The sequence below is a fragment of the Pleurodeles waltl genome, chromosome 5, assembly GCF_031143425.1.
Source record: "Pleurodeles waltl isolate 20211129_DDA chromosome 5, aPleWal1.hap1.20221129, whole genome shotgun sequence".
Taxonomy (NCBI): Eukaryota; Metazoa; Chordata; class Amphibia; order Caudata; family Salamandridae; genus Pleurodeles; species Pleurodeles waltl.
This window is the reverse complement of record NC_090444.1, coordinates 67,723,248-67,742,907: the sequence shown is the minus strand read 5'-3', so window position 1 is coordinate 67,742,907 and position 19,660 is coordinate 67,723,248. Positions and strand designations below refer to the sequence as shown.

Here is a 19,660-nt window from a genome sequence, read left to right as displayed (position 1 = left end):
AGTGACCACGTTGCAGCCTGGCAGATGTCTACAACAGGTACCTCCCTCGCCAATGTTACTGTAGAGGCCCTTGGCCCTAGTAGAATGGGACTGCAGACTTTAGGTGGCTGCTCCTGGCTAGTGCTTAGAAGACTTTAATGTATAGAACTATTCACTTCAACAGGGACCTCTTTCGCACTTGTCATTTTTGCACCAGAAATCCCGACAAAGAGCTGATCATTCACACTGGTTCTGTGCACAGTCATCGTAAAAGCTTAGCATCCTCCTAGATTCTAGGGGATGGAGCTCTTTCAAGTGATGAGGCAAAGCTAAAGACACTAGCAAAGTAATCAAATGGCAAACGTGCAGGAGAGACCTGTCGCCCTGGTCTTCAGCATCGATGTGTTCAGACAGAAGAGGGTGTAGGGCGGTTACACTAATTACACCATAAGGAAAGTCAGGTTTAAGAGTCAACAGCCTTTAGCTCAAAGGATGTGCAAATGAGAAATGTCAAGATCTAAATCAGATCCCACTGAGGCATAACAAATGGTCTGGGTGTCAAACATGCACGTCAAATCTTTTATAAAATGTTTCTGAACCAGTCTCTTAAACAAAGGTGGTTGGTCAAGAAAACCGAGATGGCTGAAAGGACCAATGAGTAACGATTCACCCGTCACAATGACTTGCATGGCTAATAAAAGAACAAACTAAAGAACTTCAGAGCCAAAAAGAGCATGAATTCTCTCTGCTGGTACAGGTGTCATACAGAGACACTGGAAGGGCATTTGGCTTTATAATCACTGGTTGTGCGCCTTTGTAATTTCATTGCACGGAGTAAGATGCTGGGGTTGAGAATGGATCATCAACCAGTGCTGGCAGAGTGTGTGAGCACCAGTAAAGAAGAAACCAGCATAGACCTTCCCATTGGATAGTGTGGCACATGGTGTCCGGGGTGGACTCACAGCAGAAGTCTGACTGGAGACCCCCCCCCCCCCCCCACCACGGCTCTGAAGTACCAAAGCTTGGCAGCAGGGATTCTTTAGAGGTCGCTATTTGGGATGCTCATGGATGAATTCAGGAGACATGAGGGGTGTGATCTGTGTCTCGAAACCCTTGTGCCTTTCCGCTAGACTTCAAGTGGTGGGATGAGGCTGAGTGCTGCTCAGCTTTCTTGTACTTCTGTCTAGACTTTGACTTAATGGAAAACTCTAACAGTGATGTGGATTTTTTTCAGCAACAGCCTCAAGACCAAGGTTGCTACACTGTCCGACAACTTGGAGTGGGAGCAGGGCTTATGCTTCAACCACAATCTTTCATGCTATGCGATGTAGTTCCCATCCTGGTCCCAAATAACCCTAGAAAGTGAAGAGACACTTGTTGCACAACTTGGAGTCATGCCTAGAACCCAAGTACTGCAGATACACTTGTACTGGTCTGTGACCAACATCTGCTTCCTGAATTCCTGGCACAGTTTGAAACCTGTCATTTCAGTGAGGACATCGTTTCCTAGCAAACTGTGAACATATTTAGGGTCAAAGGAAAAGTAACTGAGTTGGGAGCTTAGCTCTGGATCCATCCTGAATGGCACAGTTGAAAAGAAACTGCACAGTGGTGGTGCTTATATGTAGTTCTGAGTCACCACTTTTCAGGGTGGTACGTAGTCACCGCAGAGCCACACAGCACCACCCACCAGAGAAAGTCAACATTTCCGAAGGGCTCTCCACAACCAGTTTCATACCTAGAGATAATGGAAAGGTGAACAATCTGCAATTAGAAATATCCACCAGAAATAAAACAAACAATCACTTGTCAGGAGTTGGCCCTCACCATCTGCCATGAGACAGTGGCACCATTATACAGTCACGATGTGGCACCTCTGAAGATGTCCTCAAGAGGACGCTGCTGTTGTGCTATGAAGCTAAGAGGTATGAACTGCTGAAAACACCCCAGATTCAGTCAACACAGACAAGTTTCTAAACTTGGTAAGTTTACCAAGCTACACCTCATTGGCTAGAAAGCAATGACAAAGGCATTAAAATGGCTACTGAAGACTACTAGTTAAAAAAGAGCTAAAAAAAAACAATAGCATCGCATAAATTCAACAAATTCAGAGATAAAGTGAGTGAGAGCTGAATCATGGGAACCCCCTTTTACACAAGGATGTTTGGGGAAAATATTAACTAAGGATGTTTTCTGCAAAGTTACAACAGTTGCAGATTAAAGTAGAGAGAAAAAACAATGCTTTGATTGAAGAACTAGGCAACATGCAGGGAGGTAATAGATAGGTAGGGTTGCACACAGTAAAGGACATTTGTAAAATAGGGTCATTCCTAATCAGCTAAACCAGTTATTTTTCTGAAAGAATGGTTCCAAAGATGACCAAGAACCAGCATGGAAAATGTCAGCAGTTTCATAATGCTGTGGGAACAGATATCCAAACACCAAATGAGAATAAAACAACCACAGAATAGCTTCACACATCTATAATAATCAACGATCCTCTGCTGAAAACAATCATGAAACCTAAAGAAACTTGCCCCAGAATGAAAAGACCCATGGCTAAAACTCTTTAAGGTGTAAAAGAGCCACAATCCACTGAGCTATCACATCAACTTCCCTTTGACAAGCTCATGTGTCCCAATGATATCAGGGTATCTTACTACTTCAGTAAGCCGCAAACACAACTTACCAGTTGACTTTGCACCACTCGATGCTCTTCACGGCGTGGTCATGTGCAGTGAAGCAGTTGTAAGGATAGAGCTTGATAAGACCATCGGCATATCGCACCCGCTGCAGCAAGGACTTTGTAGACAGGTCCCACATGGCAACAGTGCCTAAGATTCAAAGAGACAACAGAATTTTACTTTGGTACATTTTTTAATTTCTTCACAGACAGATATGGATAAGAGAGCTTGCTATGTTTGGCACACATTATTATCTACTGTAAGACTAAGTAAAAGGCACAAGGCAAATAATTAAGTGACCATGGATTCCAATAAATTAAGGGACAAAATATATGAGTTGGATGAAGTCACTTTATGATGACAGTTAGTAGACTTTTTCTCTATCAACCTTGTGGGTATTTTGCCACTTGTGGTGGGATTGGAAATATTTTATATGTCAGGTGTCATCTGCGTAGAGCAAACCTAGCCAAAAGGCAGTGAAGTTCTGATGAGGGTTGAAGGCAAAATTGAATCAGAGTGTGAAACTAGATGGGCTTCAGGATACTTGATAAAGGACGTGGGGCAACTTACTCTGTCACAATGTAGTGTATTTTAAAGCAGTGTCTTTCCAAAATTGTAGATTCTATGTGGGTAGATAGGAAAGTATGTTGTCTGGCGTTTTTCATCCTTGCAAGTTTTCATCTCCTATCTGATGATGTCATGGCTGCAGGTGTGTCATAAGACATTGGAGGTGGTGAACTTGTCAGCCAGCTAGGGAAGAGTGCTCTTCATCATGGCAACAGAGATGGATGAACTGGATATGAAGGTGGTCTGGGACAGCAAGGGAAGTCAGAGGAATTAAAATAGGTTGGTGGTGACGAGTTCATATTTCTTTTGGCCCTTGATAAAACATGCTACAGCATGCAGGCTGCCCTTAAGGCATGGGTGGGGTTTCAATGTAAAACCTGGGAGGCAGAGGAACGGGGTCTTGTGAGAGTGCAGATGCAAGAATAGAGGGACAAAAAGGCAGATCTGAAGTCATTTTCTGGGAGGCACATTTTCACTTTCCTTTGCATAGAGAGCTAGTACCAAGCCGGCGTGGTGTTCTTGCTGTCCTCACCGCAGGGAAATCATAAACCACTGGAAATGGTAGGCACGTCAGCCAGCTAGGCAGGAGCACTTGATGGCATTGGTTTATAGATGCAGCTGCCTTGAAGGTGGTGTAAGACAGCAAAGGATGCCAGCAGAGTTCCATTAGGACCGTTCTGACATGGTCATATTTCTTCTGGTCCTTAATAAGAAATGCAGTGGCATGTATGGTGCCCTTAAACTGAGGGTGAATGCTCAATGTGGAGTCTAGAAGGCAGAAAAGCAGTGAATTGCCACAACCTATATGCAAGAATATACGGCAAGAACGGCAGATCCGAAGTCACGTTTTGGGAAGAACCTTTTTTTTCCTCGTCTTTATCTCCTGGTTGATGTGAGGGTAAGATTGCTGTTAAAGGTGAATCATAGTGACATGGTGTTGGTAGAAAGTTAGGCTGCAAACCAGTTTGGGTTCATGCCATCCAGCGGAGTTTGGACTAGTGATACATTAATAGGAATTGTATGGTGCACTTATCACCCGATGGGGTATCCAGGTGCCAGAGCACATGTGTAGGGCGAATTGTGCTCCTAGTTAAACAGCTAGGTCTTCAGTTTTTTGTGGAACTAGAGTAGCGAGGGGGGATCCTGATGTGATGGGGAAGGTTGGTCCAGGTTTGGCAGCGATGTAGGATAAAGAGTGAGCTTGTATTTTTCTTCTGCAGATGTGGGGTATCTGTGTGAGGCAGAGTGCAGTTGAGTGCAGTTGCCTTGTTGGATAGTGGAAGTTGAGGTGGAGGTTGAGATAGGAAGGTCCAACACTGTAGAGGGCTTTGTAGGCGTGGATGAGTAGTTTTAACTGGCAGAGCTTCTGAATGGGTAGTCAATATAGTTCTCTGAGGAGGGACATGGGGTGTGTGATGTGGGAGGTCTGGCACCGTTCTGGGTAGGGTGGAGTCTTCATATGAGTTAGTTCAAGATACCAGCATTGCCGTAGTCAAGTCCACGGGGTGACTGTGTCTGGCGTTTGTGGGGAGCCATTTGAATAGCATTCGTAGGATGAGAAAGAAGAAGCTATGACGTTCACCTGTTTGGCCATTGTGAGTTTGTCATCCAAGATGATTTTGAAGTTTCTGGTGTGGTCTGCAAGGGTGGGCGTGGGCCCCTGTTCGGTTGCCCACCAAGAGGAGTCCCACAGACAAGTTTTGCTCAAAAAAATCAGGACTTCTGTTTTGTTAGCGTTGAGTTTTAGGTAGTTCTGTTGCATTCAGTTTTCTATGCTAGACATGCAGACTGAAGCTGGTCCTCGTGGTGGGGTCGTTGTCTATGAGGGAGATGATGAGCTGAGAGTTGTCTGCATAAGAGACCAAAATGGTGGCGGAACGACGGCGACGAACTCCGGGCTGGGGGCTCCTGAATACGCCGACAGTGTAGGTGGTGTACGGATCAGCATGAATGTGGGTTGATGGTGCGAGCGGGGATATCGTGCTGGATATTGGAGCCAGGAGTTGCGCAGGCCGCAGATGCCTACTTTGCTGCACGGGTGCTTCGAGATATGCGCGATTGTGCTATCAAAATATATATGAGGCTGCCTGTCTTTTAATTTTAGCTTTGTCAGACCCTCTGATCCTTGGGTAACAGTTTCTTCCTTTCAGCATAGAGACGCGCTGAAAACAGAGGCTGCCTGTCTCTCCTTGCTGGTGATTTAAAGCCCAGGACTGGAAACTTAATATTACCTTTTAGAGTCACGTTTTTCGAACATTTATTCAGTGGGTTGTGTGCACTTGAAAGACTCGAGTTACATCACTTGACGGAGGCAGACATATCCCTCTGAATGTAATGCACAAAAGGAATAATTCATACAGCAAAGTACTCAGCCTCGACATCATTTATATTTCCAATACCGGAAATGACTTCTATTTTGAGGGACTAAAGTCATCAATTATTTTTCTCTTGCCTGAGACATCAAGGTCACATCATTCTTCTATACTTCCCTGAAGAAGTTGTCTGGACTATATACGGTACTGCACGGACCACGTTGGTTGCTTTTTATGCAACACCAGTAGAAATTGAAGATAAAGGACTATAAGAAATGTTAAAAGACTGAATAAGTTCTTTTTGTTCTAGTCCGCTGCTCTTTATGTAATTTAAGCTGGAGACAATGGTGGGAACAGCGGCACAATATGAGCAGATAAATCCTCTCCCAACGGGTGAACTGACGAAAGTTATCCTCCTCTAGACTCTTAGGGCATTTGGAGGTAGTTCTGTCTGAGTTAGGAGTGAGATGCACTCCTTGCACCATTTCTTCACAGCTGTGCAGCACTTAGTGCCAGTTGCAACGTTTAGGTTTGCGCAAGTACGCACGCTGGTCTTTCGCTGCATTGGCAGCAGCCCCGACATTCTGGAAACAGGGCATTTGACCCCTTTTGAGTTGGCCAGTTGACCAGGGGGTCCTGGTGGTTTGTAGGGCGCCAGGCCCCATTGTGTATTTGTGGTGCTAGGAAATGTATTTCTTGTAGTTTGATTTTCAGACCCTGTTCTGGCTACCTCTAAATTGTGTTTTATGATTTTGAGGTTGTCTTGCATACTTTGAGTTATGCTAGTGAAATTATGTTCCACCCTGTGCTTTTTGCCCATAATGTTGGTGATACTTAGGAGGTAAGTGTCTAATATTAGACTGTTGAGATTTAGGGCGTACAATGCGTTTGATACCTTTTGTGATGCTGTGCTTTATATAGTTTATATCTCAGGATGATAAGTACAGTGATTTTCCTCTTACACCACTCCATCTTCAGTCCTATCTTGTTGAATCAGCCCTGTTCTGAAGTAACAACCTATCCCTAATCGCCTCACTTTCCTGTCTCCACAATAACCCAGATTCCTTCACCCGACGTCTGGATTACGTGCCCCCTTCTTGCCCTCATACTTCTCCCCACCACCACCGTCCTAGTAACACCCTTCCCTTATCCCCACCACCCTCCTCCTCCACAATTTCCAACATGGCCACCGCTCGAATTAAGTCTGGAATTAATTGCTACAAAATCATCTACCCTTCTAACCTGACTAAAGCTGCAGCAAAACGTTTCAAGCATAACACCATTGAATGTTTCCCCGATTCCCTTTTTGTCGATCAGTTTTACAATGGTCGGTATGGGGGGCTCAAAAACGATCTAATTTTTTTCACGCACGACATACCCTCTTGGTCTACCAGCTTTTACAATTCCTTTAACGTCACCTCCTCCTCCTCTATCCCTCATGGGAAACAGCTAAAAATTTCCCCCTCTGCGGGTTTTAACAGCTCCCTCACTATCTCACTCTATAACAACGGTACTGTTATGATCCAAGCCAAAGACACCTGTCTCTCTCTCTTTGACCGCCTCTTCCCTTCCCTACTCCCCTCCCCTGCGACCGGGCTATCCCTTGACTCTCCATCTAGCTCCACCAATTACTCCCTTTCTCCTCCCTTGACCCCCCCACTCTCCAATAGGCTGCACCATGGGGAGGCACAGGTCGACCCTCTTCTCTCCCCTCGGACCTCCCCTCCCATTCTTCCCCCTCACAGTATGCCCCTCCCCTCTTCACTTCAGCCTTACCTCTAGCTAACACGCTCCTCGTCCATTCTGCACCGTCCCGGCACTCCATTCTCATCTCCTCCCCCCTATCCCTTCCGGCCACCCCCCTCCTTAGACCACCTCTCCTCCAGCCCTCTCCCCTTGTCTATGTTCCCTACGTTCCCCTTGTTCCCTCCTCCTCTCTGCTTTTCCGCCCACTCCTCCCCTCACTATGTACCCCGATTTCCCCACAAATACATTCCATCTCTCTCCCTCCCCACTCTCCTCCAGCAATGCTGTGCTACCCCCTTTCCTCCCCTGGTAACCCCTTCCCTCCCTCGGACCGAGCAGAATCACTTCCTTTCTTCAACTTCCCTTTCTCCCAATCCCCCCCACTCTGCCTGATACCCGCTCCCTCACAGCCACCTCACTTAGCTACCAGGACCTATCCAACCCCCTCCCCTCCTTCCAAACCTCCCTAATCCCTATGACTCCTCACTCTCCTCCTCTCTCCTACCGCCCCACCGCCCCACTCCTCTCCTATCGCCCCCTAATTTTGCCCTTAATTCCTATCCTTCTTGCAACACCAACAACGTCAACTCTCCTCTCACCCCTGGCGCACCATCTCCTGCTCTCATCCAAAACCTTTCCCCACCTCTGAACCCAATACCCCTACTGCCCTCCCGTTCCCCCACCTCTCCCTGCCGTACACTGCCTAGTGCACCCCCTCCTGTTTCCATCGAGCCACCCAACATGCTGTGCTCTTCCTTACTCTCTCTGGAAAATAAGCTAGGCTCTCTAATCTCCGCCATCTCCCAACTTGAAGATACCATTTTAGTTTTAAGCTCCAAGATCTCGACTTTTCCACACACCTCAATTCCTTTGGCAAACACTCACCCTTCCACGAGATGCACCTCACCCCCACACCCCATTATAGTTAAACATAGCCTGTCGTCTGCAAATCCACACAAGCACTTGAACGCCACCCTTCCTTCACTTCCACCTCCCAGTAACCCTGTTATCTACACTATTCCGACCATCTCCTCTGTCAGAACCACTCGCCCACCTAAACCCTCCCGAGCGCCCTCATATAAGTACAATATCCCTATCACCCCTCATAGCCCAAGTGCCCCCGTCACCAAAACAGTTGCGTCAGAGCTGCGCTGTTTGCTCCACAACTGCAGATCTGCAATAAAACACAAACTTGAAATCTCTGATACCATCAACTTGCACAATATTGACATGCTCTTCCTCACAGAGACCTGGTTCAACGATACCTCTCACTCTATGTTTGATCTCCTTGTACCCACAGGCTATTCTTTACTTAGAAATGACAGAATTGACAAAGTGGGGGGAGGTGTTGCAGTCATCTTTAGAAACTCCCTTCAACTTAAGGCTCTTCCGAACAGCTCCTTCCACACTTTTGAATGCCTATCTCTTGAGCTTCAATTGCACCACCGCTCACCTCTCAGATTCCATGCTATTTACCACCCGCCTGGTAGCAGCCCTTCGTTTATGGAGGAACTCACAGACTGCATCAGCGACCAATACACGCAAAGTGACAATCAGATCTTCGTGGGTGACTTCAATGTCCACTGGGCCTCGCCTCAAGACACCTATGCGAATTTGCTGGCCACCTTCCTCTCTGCAAACGATCTTATCCAACACTGCACAGAAACAACACACTCTAAAGGCTCAATCCTGGACCTTGTTATTTCTAAAGCAGGCTTGTTGACTATCGCTACCCCTATTCATGTAGACTGGTGGGACCACCTCATCATCCCATTCTCTCTTCACCTATCACACTCTATAACTCTTGGCCAGCCTAAGAGGGCTACTTCCTGGTTCCGTGACACTAAAAATATTGACCTCAGTACCCTCTGTGATTCTGCTTTGCTATCACTTCCAAGGCTAGACCCGGACCTAGATGTTAACGAACTCACTTCCCAATGCCTCACAGTCCTTGCAGTCGAAATCAATAATGTCGCTCCTCTCCAAAGCAAAAAGAAAAGGCCCACTCCCTCAGCACCTTGGTTCAACAAATCCCTCTATGAAGAAAGGAAGTTCCTAAGAGCCCTTGAGAAACAATGGAGACAAGCGCCCTCCACTGAAAATTTGGCCACGCTTCGTTCAGCAAGATCCAAGTACCACAAGCTCATCTTCCTTGGAAAAGCGTCACACCACAAATCCCTCCTTGACTCAGCCAAAAATAGACCCAAAAAACTATTCGATCTCATCAAGAACCCAAACAGCTCTCCCCCAACCTCCAAACTGGAAGATTCCACAAAGAAAGCAGCGGAATTCGCTGTATTCTTTGACGAAAAGGTAAAATCACTTGTAGATCAGGTCATTCATCCTACCCCTACAGAGGAGCGCAAATCCTTAACCATTTGGCAAAACTTTGACCCCATCTCTGACGATGCTCTCCTTAAATGCATCCGCGATACAAAGCCCTCTAACCATTCTCTTGACCCCATCCCTAGTGCCATTGCCATTGACTTCTATACTAACTCTCTTTCCTATTGGACCACTCTGGTCAACCTCTCCCTCAGTCAAGGCTCCCTTCCTGCTTCCTTCAAAACTGGGCAGGTCACCCCTCTGCTTAAAAAACCCACCGCTGATGCAAACGACCTCAACAACTACCGTCCCATCACTAACCTACCCTTTCTTGCGAAAATCACAGAAAAATGTGTAGCGAAACAACTCTCTCGCCATATCAAGGAAAATGATCTTCTTGACAATTTCCAGTCCGGCTTCATTCAAAACTGCAGCACTGAAACAGCCCTGCTGCTAGTGATTGATGACGCGCTGCGGATACTCGATTCAGGGGAGTCTTGTCTTCTAATTCTTCTTGACCTTTCTGCAGCCTTTGACACTGTCAATCACAACACTCTCCTTAACACTCTTCAACAGAGAATGGGCATGGAGGGCACTGTGCTCAAATGGTTTGCCTCCTTCCTCTCTGATAGATCCCAAATGATCAAAATAGCGAACAGTCTTTCAGCTCCTTTAGCGGTCAGTCAAGGTGTTCCTCAAGGCTCCATACTTGCACCCACACTATTCAATCTCTATTTAGAACCATTGGGAAATCTCCTGAGTAAATCCGGGATCCACTATCATCTATATGCGGATGACACTCAGATTTACCTTAAGGTGGCCTCCAATCACGATCTCTCCTTCCTTAGCTCTACTCTCGACTCCATTCAAAACTGGATGTTAACTCATCAACTGATCCTGAATCCCTCCAAAACAGAATTCCTCCTCCTCACTTTCTCATCCCCCAGTGCAATCATGGATGGATCAGATCAATCTAATGAACAATAAGCCCATCATTGTTGAGAGCGCAAAATCCCTTGGTGTCATACTCGACAAAAAACTCAATCTACTCTCCCACATCGACTCCATTGCAAAGTCTGCTCGACACCAACTGCGCCTTCTTTGGGGGATTCGTCGCTTCTTCCCGGAGCACGACCTTAAAACCCTGGTCCAATCGCTGGTTCTCTCCAGATTGGACTACTGCAACTCTCTTCTTACTGGCCTTCCCAAATCCCACCTTTCCCCCCTGAAGTCTATTCTCCATTCAGCAGCTCGTTTCATATATAGGGCCAAAAGAAGCGACCACATTACATCCATTTTATCCACCCTCCGTTGGCTTCCCATAGAGGCAAGATCTATCTACAAAACTGCTTGTATCACCCACAAAGCCTTTCACTCCTCCTCCCCTCGCTACCTGGTGAATAAACTGAAACTCTCTGGGGGCTCCAGACCATCACGTAATGCAGAAAAGTTATTGCTTGAACCTCCCATTTTCAAGAAGGAAAGATCGATGGCCCAATCCTTTTCAGGCAATGCGGTGAGAATCTGGAACTCACTTCCGCCTCAGCTTCGGACCACCACCTCTTCCCAGGCCTTAAAAACTGACCCCAAAGCTCTCCTCCTTCAAAGACACTTCCAAATTTAATTCAAGCCCTCTGTTTTCTGAAGGAAGTCGTTCCATTATAGGAAATTCTGTTCTCCATGCCTATAGAAGTGCCTTCCCAGGGTGTTTTTGTGTTTTGAGTGTCTGCCATTTAGTGCAGTATTATACCTCTACCTGTATTTTGTACTCTTTTGCATCATGCACACGGCACCTTTCCTTTTACAACGTATCATTTTCTACCTCTTATATCTTGTTTGCTTTTGATACATGCACAACGGCCACCACTGCCGCATGTAACGTAACTATTGTTTTAGTGTTTTGAGTGTCTACCATTTTTTTTTTTCCTCTACTCGTACTTTATTTGCTCTTGTAACCTGCACACGTCACTTTTTCCTTTCGTAATGTATCGTTTGCTACCTCGTGTATTTTTTGATACTTGCACAATTATCACTATTGCCTCATGTAATGTAACGTTTGCTTTTGTAACAGGCTCACTTGTAATTCTTCTCCTCTTGTATCTTTACTTTGCCTATTGTGAAGCGCTCTGACACCTTCGGGTAAAGTCCGCGCTATATAAAAACGCATTAAATAAAATAAAAATAAAAAAATGTTGATTTTTGGGATCTTTTTATGTGGCGAGCGCTGCCATGTAGACGCTGAAGAGGGAAAGCTCAGAGATGACCCTTCAGGGACTCCGCAGATGATGTTCTTGGGTTGTATGATGGGAATCTGACTCCTTGGGCTCTGTCGGAGAGGAAGGAGGCAAGCCACCTGAGGTTGGATCCTTGTATGCCGGAGATGTGGAGTCTTGGGTTGAGGGTGCAGTGAGAGAGTGTCAAAGGCCTTGGAGAGGACGAACAGAATGAAAGCTGAAGTTTCCCATTTGTCCATGATGGTCTGATGTCCTCAGCTGCTGTGGTGAGGGACGTTTCCATGCTGTGGTTGCTGCGGAAACCTGAGTGATGTCAAGGAGATGGTGCAGTTATAGATAGTTGACGAGTTGCCTGTTTCACCATGATGATGGAAGGAAATTAGATAGGAGGAGCAAGATGGGTCTGTAGTTGCAGAGCTCTTCCAGGTCTATCTAAGACTTTTTCAGGAGAACAGCGACATGCATATTTCCAGTTGTCCAGAAAGATTCCACTGAGGATAGAGGCATTGATGATGGTGGTGAAGTTGGAGCTGCTCAGGCTGCCTCCCAGGTTATAGATGTAGTGGGGGCAGAGGCAGCTGGGGGCCCACCGAGTGGATTTTTTTCATGATTTTGGCTGGGTCTTTTGGCATGAGGTGGCTCCAGTTTGTTAGCATTTGTAGGTGTTTCTTGCATTGTTGTCCCGGCTAGTTCTCCATCTGCTTTTCAGTAATGTTTGGAGTCTTTCAGATCTTAAGTGTACCAGCTAGCTCACACATTGGTTCTTGATTGTCTGACATCCTTCAAGGGAGCGAAGGTGTCCACCCAGCCTGTGATTGTTGAAGATTCGTATGCTGGTCGGCAGATCTCTGGTGAGGTCTGGTTGGCTGCCTCTGATGGTGCTGGCCCAGTCCGCTTCCGCAATCTTGTACTAGCTGTGTCTCTGGTTGCTAGCTGGCTTCAGTGTGGGAAGTTAGGGTGCATTGATGTGGAAGTGAAGGATGGAGTGATCAGCTTCCTACAGTGACGAATAGGATGGTTTTGGTCTGGGTGATTTTAAGCTTCAGATAGGTGCTGGACATCCACATTTGGATGTGGTGCATGCAGGGTTGAAGAGTCAGTTGTCTAGAGCAGAATACATTTTCATGTAGAGTTATGAATAAATGACATTTTGACACTTTGATTCGGTTATCTGCGAGTAGAGTTCCAAGGAGTTTCATCTAGAAGTTTATGTTGACGAAGAACAGGATGGTCTAAAGATGATTCTGCAATTGATGGGGGAGTTTCTGGGATCTGGTGGAGCGCATATGAATTAACCGGTATTGGCTGGAGAGGCAGGAGGACCAGTGGGCGATGTTGACAGTGAATTGCTTCGAGACCTGGTGTGGATGAAGGTGGGATGCTCAATGGTGTTGAAGCTGATCAACAGGCCACGAAGTACCTTTATCTATGTTCCTGAGAGGATTGTCCAAAATTTGTTAGATAGTTTTAGTCTGATCTGAAGCCAGGATGGCAGTAGGAAACAAAAGGTGTTGACATGATCTTGTAGTTTAAACAACACTGAGTTTTCAATTATCTTGCCATTGAAGGTGAGGAGACTAATGAGAATTGCTGGAGAGCTAATCAAAGATTAGTGTGGAAAACTTGAGAAGGGGGGAGATCTGGTCTTTGACAGCTTACTAGAACATGCCTTGAGAAAGAGGCACAGAGGATACTGAGTAGGGGTGACCCTAGAGGGTTTTAATGAATGACTAGGACAATACATCTTTATAGAAGGTGACTTTCAAAGAGATGAGGATGTAGAAAAAGACTGTTAGATGCAACTGGTTTGAAAGACGACAATTGTGGGACCAAGCAAAATTGTGTGGGATGCAACAGTAGAAGTAGGCTTGGTGGGGTTAGTGGGTTTTCAGACAGTCTGTATTTCTTCTCTGGAGAAGAGGTGCATGGGTTTACACTGGGGATGAGGGATCAAATAAGTGGTACATGCAATACTTGGTAATGGTGAGACATTTTCTGCTTCTGTTGGGCGTTTTACTGATGGGGCTGGAGTAGAACTTCGCTTGTATTGATGAAATGTCAATGTGTAGCAGGTAGGGACTTTACCAGCATGATTTCTTAAGGTGCTTTGCTTTTCTTTCATTTGATTTCCTGTCTGTAGATGTAACATTTCTTATCAGTCAGGCCTGTGGAGTACTAGGATGATAAGAAGTTCAGTTTGCACTTGCAAGCTTTTTTTCTTTAGTTGGAATGTTGGTCTTCAAATGGTTCACTAGAAAGGAGCTGAAGTCATTCAGAAAGCAACCGACATTGGACTGTGGGGTGGAGACTGCAGGGTGAGAGATGAGTTAGTGTTTCAGGATCTTGATGGAGAACTACTAGAAGGATCTGAAGGCACTCTTACTTTTTAAAGAAAATGTCTAATCAACAACAAGAGGGAAACCCATATGCCTGTTCTCTGCACTAGAGTCTTGATCTCTGCACTAGAGTGAGTGATGAGAGGTTGGAAAAATCTTTGACAATGCTGAAGTGCTCTTTGCAGTTGTTTTAATCTGGTTTTTAGTATCACTGTAAGGGCTGTTTTCCTGGCTTCTGATCGGGGTGTGATCCTTTGTAAGCCTGTAACATTTCTTGTAACATCTTACTTTGATTCTTCAGAATCTTCAGCCAACTTCAACTACATAAACAAGCTACTTTATCTCATCTTCAGTAATGCTCTTTCTAGTGGATACTCTGACTGTAGATTCCTCTCCTTAGACTAGCCCCAAGGCGCCAGAGTGGTGAGAGTAGTTTTTTCACTGCAGTGCTGCAAAACACCACTCTTGTTGGCTCCACACAGCTTAAAAAATGACAGTGTAACTGCATAAAAGCGCTAACCGTCTGCACTCATCAGTTTGTTATCTTTACCCGTACTTCCCTCTCAGACAATAAAGGTGAACAAGTGTTGGTAAAAATGAGTTTAATGCTAACTTTGGAGACCTTTCAAGATCCTAAAAACCAGTCAATTCATAGAGCTTGGTGGGAGGAGGGCAGTGACAAACCAGGGGTTAGACACAGCACCCACCAGAAAAAGCATTACAAAAGTTAAGTAACGTGTTCTTCTGATGAATACTTCTAACCATATATTCCTGGACCCCTGATCCGGCTCAGCAGGAAAATTGTTGTCCAGAGATTTACATTTTTTATTTGTATTTTTGCATCATTAGATAAGTAATTAAGCTTGGGTAGACACTGCTAATCTGGGCTGCTTTTTTATAGACAACATTTTTAAAAATGGAGGATAAGTTGCAGAGATGTAATATTTCAGGAACCATGAGACCTATTTACTTCATTTTGGTGTCAAAACATAGGTTTTGGGGGGTCAAGCAGTCTTACAGAGACAGAAAATAACTCCTCAGATCAACCCTTCCGTCATTTTCCAAAATAGCGGCTCCATAGTAATGTGATTTACCTATCATATCGGTAATTTATTTTAATTTTGTTTCAGGTTATCCGTGGTTCAAATTCCTAAACATGAGCGAAGCAAGTGGCAGCAGAGGATCTTTACCTTCTGACAGAGTGTTGCTAACTACAAAATCTGAGGACTCCTTCAACAAAGAAAAATGTGTCATAGGCCAAACTAATCTGAAAGAAAAGTTATCAACTGCGGCTGGACAGAAGAGCATTCGAGATGCTGCAGAAACGCAGCATGACAAAGTTCACAAAAGATTGAAACTGATGGGTGAAGAGGTTCAAATATTTTATTATTTTGACAACAAGTGCTACAAATCGTATACAGTGCAACTAAGCCTGGAAAGAAAATGTCAAAAAATAGCAGAAACCAGTGAATCCCAACAAAAATCCAAGTATTCTGAGAAAGCGACAACAAGCAAACCCAATACCCATCCACTTAGAAGATCGATGGCTACCCCTCGTCCACCTCCAACATCTGATCAGAAAGCAGAGGATCTTCAATGTGTTATCTATGGTTTGGCCAGAACAAGGGCCAAAGGGATCGACAAAAGAACTAAGTACAGAGTATGTTAGTCTCAAAGGGCAGGCATGTTTTTATCTGCAGCTGGGTTCTTCCAAGATGAAGTTTTCAGCAGAGTAGCTGATCTAAACAGTGAGGTCAATGTACTTGCAGCGGATTTGTATACCCACATGAACTGCAGGCATACATTTGAAAATATGAATGTACAATGAGCTCCCAGCAGCAATGTAACCACCAGCCTTCAGTTAAGTTTGCACTCTAAAAAAGCAAATGCAGTTTTAAATCCACTCTTGAGTGCTGGCTAAGGGCTCACACTCAGTGAGACCAGAGAAATAATGGTCAACATTGATGACACCGTATTGATCAATAATAATGAAATTAAGGTTTTTCTGGTAAGAATGTACAATGAAAGAATTCGTTTTTGTCAGCCTAACAAAAAGAATGAGCCACTTATGGTGTTCTCAGTTGATTTAACTCCTGAAGTTCTTGCTGCCAAAATAAGATCACAGGGTGCAGTAAAATCAGCAGAAATATTTTTTTTAATTTCCTGAAAGATTTAGGTTTTGGACCTAAAGAAAAATTTTGTGACGCTCCAGAGCTCCGCAAATCTGGAGAGTCAACAAGAATACCTGATGTTGTCTTAACAATTTTTACATCCTTGTTTAATATCAGCAAAGCAAAACTGTTACAAACTGAAGTTCTTGAGTTTGGAACAGAAGCCAAAAACATAGGTGAAGGCTTTCAAGGTATAAGTGAAGAAGTGGAAGACAATCCCATGAACAGACAGGCTTATAATGAGCAAATATACTGTCCTTTCCAAATCCCGTTTTATCAATTAAATCACAGCAAAAAGAAAACTCCGCTAAACATGACTGCCCACGCAATCTATGACAAGTGCAAAAGTAGAGAGTTAATCACTTCAATGAACAGGACTGGTGTATCAACAAGTTATAATGACATAGCACAGAACCTGAACTCGTTAGCAGCTCATGCTGTAAAATATTGTGAATCCGACAGCACATAACTTCCAAGTCACTTTACCAGGAAAGGATTTACAATTGCTTGATAAATTTGATTTTGAAGACATCTCTCCTTTGCCTGGAACATCCAGTGCTCATGATACTGACATCGTGCTTTTTCAAGCCTGTACCAATGAAGACGTTGCTGGAAAACTAACTGTCAGCGGTAGGCATAAACAAATGAAGCTGCAAACTTATAACCCAACTGCCTTGCCAATGTGTGCAAAATCACTACAAGCCACCAAGAAGTTCCAGTCTACCAGAACGTTTCAAAGTGGCTGAGGGCATGGATCTTCTACCTGATGCCTCAGTCCACAAAGCTGATTTAAATGAATTTATCATATTGCTTATTCGGTGCGGACTGCAGGATAAACAAAAGCCAGTTGAACTTCCAGAATACCACCGTACTGTAGAAGGTTGGGTTTTTACCAATAATACCATCTCCAGTCAAACTATGCAACAGTATGCACAGCTCTAAAAAAAAATCAAAAATGTGCGTGCTCCGCTTGAAGACCATCCTATAATGGCAATTTTCTGCAATGATGGTGTTTTCCATATGGTAGCTGACATTTTTTATGAGCAATCCAGTAGAACTTTATGATCTTTATTCAACGAAGGGCATTTTCCACATGACAAAAGTTGTATTGCGGTGTGCAGGAACTTATCTCAGTGGATGTGGCATATAATGACAAATTAGGTTTTCATATCTTATCTCAGAAGTGAACAAGGCACAGGGTGCACTTCATTCAAAAGACATAATGCAAAGCCAGGCAATGTTCAATCAGAAACCATGAAACCCAAGTTTGTAGAGTTTGTCAAAGAATGCGAAGAAGAATCTGAACTCTGCAAGTACTGGGGCCATGTTTTACACATGACAGCTCTAGTGAAAAACTTGGTACATGCTGATTGGGAATGTGATTGGGAGCTGCATGTAAAGACTGTGAAGTCACAGATTACTGTGTTTTGCGAATTTGACTGCATAAACTACTCAAGATAGGGGTCCTGATATCTGGAGAGAGTGAAGAAGCTAAAGGTGGAAAAAAATACCTCTACAGACAATTCATCCAAAGATATTTTGTGGTGAAAGGCAGAGAGGGAAGGGTCAATGCTGTGGCTCCAGATATGAAACTGGAACAAACGATCCGGAGAACACAGAAAAGCTCCGAAGGAATTGTTGATCAGACACGTAAAAGTGAATGTTGCTCAATGGCAGCTAGTTTACCATGAAGTCCCTTCTATTTGCAATGCTTTCAGAGAAATTACGCATTCAAAATTAATGGACCATTGTGAAACTGTTCCTCCCCACGAACCTGTGGGGAAAGGGAGGGGAACATTTTAATACATATTGACAGCCTTTCTTCATTTCATGCAGCAGCAAGGAAACCCCTTTGAAATGACTAAGCCTGTGCGACTACACAATTTCGTGACCAAGCAATATGTGGATAACAATATAAAACACGTCTATTAGATGTCCTGGAACATTGACAGAAACTATACGAAGAACTGAAGAAAGAGAGATTTGTATTGAAAGAGAAAAAGGTGTTTGACATAATCACTAAAGCTAAACGTACATGCTTTAATTGCCATAGAAAGAGTTTCGTCCAACAAGCTACTACAAAACAAGTTACAAAAAAGTTATCACAAGCACAGAGAGATGGATGTAGCAAAAGAAAGGGGTGAATTTATCAAGGACATTCTGTTGCATGATCTTCCAACAAACGCCTTATTTGATTGAGATGCTGCAACCAAACTACTGAAGCACAAACTCGTACAAGGGCTAGGAAAAAAAACTTCCACTGAAGAATTTCAATTAAAAAAGGAGTCCTCATTAAAAACTGCTGTTGCTGTGGACTATACGTCACAATAGTGAATGGTCAAGATTTCATCCATCTAAGCTTTGTAGAGGTTGTTCAGTCTCTTCTACAGATATCAATGTCAGTGTGCACCTTGCAAGAACTGCACAGTGTCTTTGGCAGTTATGTTGAACTATCCGTCAAAGAATGTGAGAGAATCATACTGTGTACAATTCTGGTCATCAACATCAAACAAGGTGAACTTGGAGATGTTAATTAGTCAAAACACTGCTGGTGCTTCAGTGAACACTGAATCTCCAAGTATTGCAAGTAGAACGACTGTCAATGAGGAGTTGGTGCCTGCAGCAATGTATTCAAAAGGTGCAAGTCATACAGTTCAAGAACTTAACAGCAAATTGGATGAAGCTGACCTTCGTGTTTGTAACACATGTTGAGCGGACTGTTGGAAAGGGTTACAATTGAGTCATTGCACTGTCAAATGACACCGATGTTATTATTGTGCTACTTAGAATTGTTGCACTGTTCATAAGTGAAGGATTGTTAGAGCTGTGGATAAGTTATGGAACAGGCAGGAAAAGACACTTAATCCTGCTTCATATTCTGTACAAGAAACTTGACTCAGATGCCCAGTGTTCTTATCAAGGCACATATTCTGACGGGTGATGACACTATGAGCAAAATTGGAACAAAGCTTGGAGCTTTAACTGCTGAACCTGTGAAGTTTCTAAAAGGATTTGCTGAGACACAAGAAGAATGTGACTTTAAAGACGTAAAAAAAATACCTTGCCCATGTGTGAAAAACGAGTTCTGACAGTCACACATTTGATGATGTTCAGTACAGGGAGTTCAAGAGATCGGTCCCGCTAAGTGACTTTCCACTGACCTCATATTCTGTGTGTGGACTCATTAAAAGAGCATCCTACTTCATAAGACGATATGCAAATGTTTTGGATCATGCATGTGTAGAGAATTTGGTTGGGAAGATATTGATAGGATGCTAAAACCTACAAAATTTCTAAAGCTGTTAC

General features: G+C 44.1%; 1 protein-coding gene across 1 annotated transcript in view; it reads right to left on the bottom strand.

Annotated features, from left to right (window-relative positions):
- The window catches only part of GTF3C2 (general transcription factor IIIC subunit 2), a 720,157-nt gene that overhangs the window by 222,796 nt on the left and 477,701 nt on the right, over positions 1-19,660 (bottom strand). Inside the window, exon 13 of the mRNA XM_069236502.1 lies at positions 2,669-2,813. Coding sequence (XP_069092603.1) covers positions 2,669-2,813 — 145 coding nt within the window. The remainder of the gene's footprint in view (positions 1-2,668; positions 2,814-19,660) is intronic.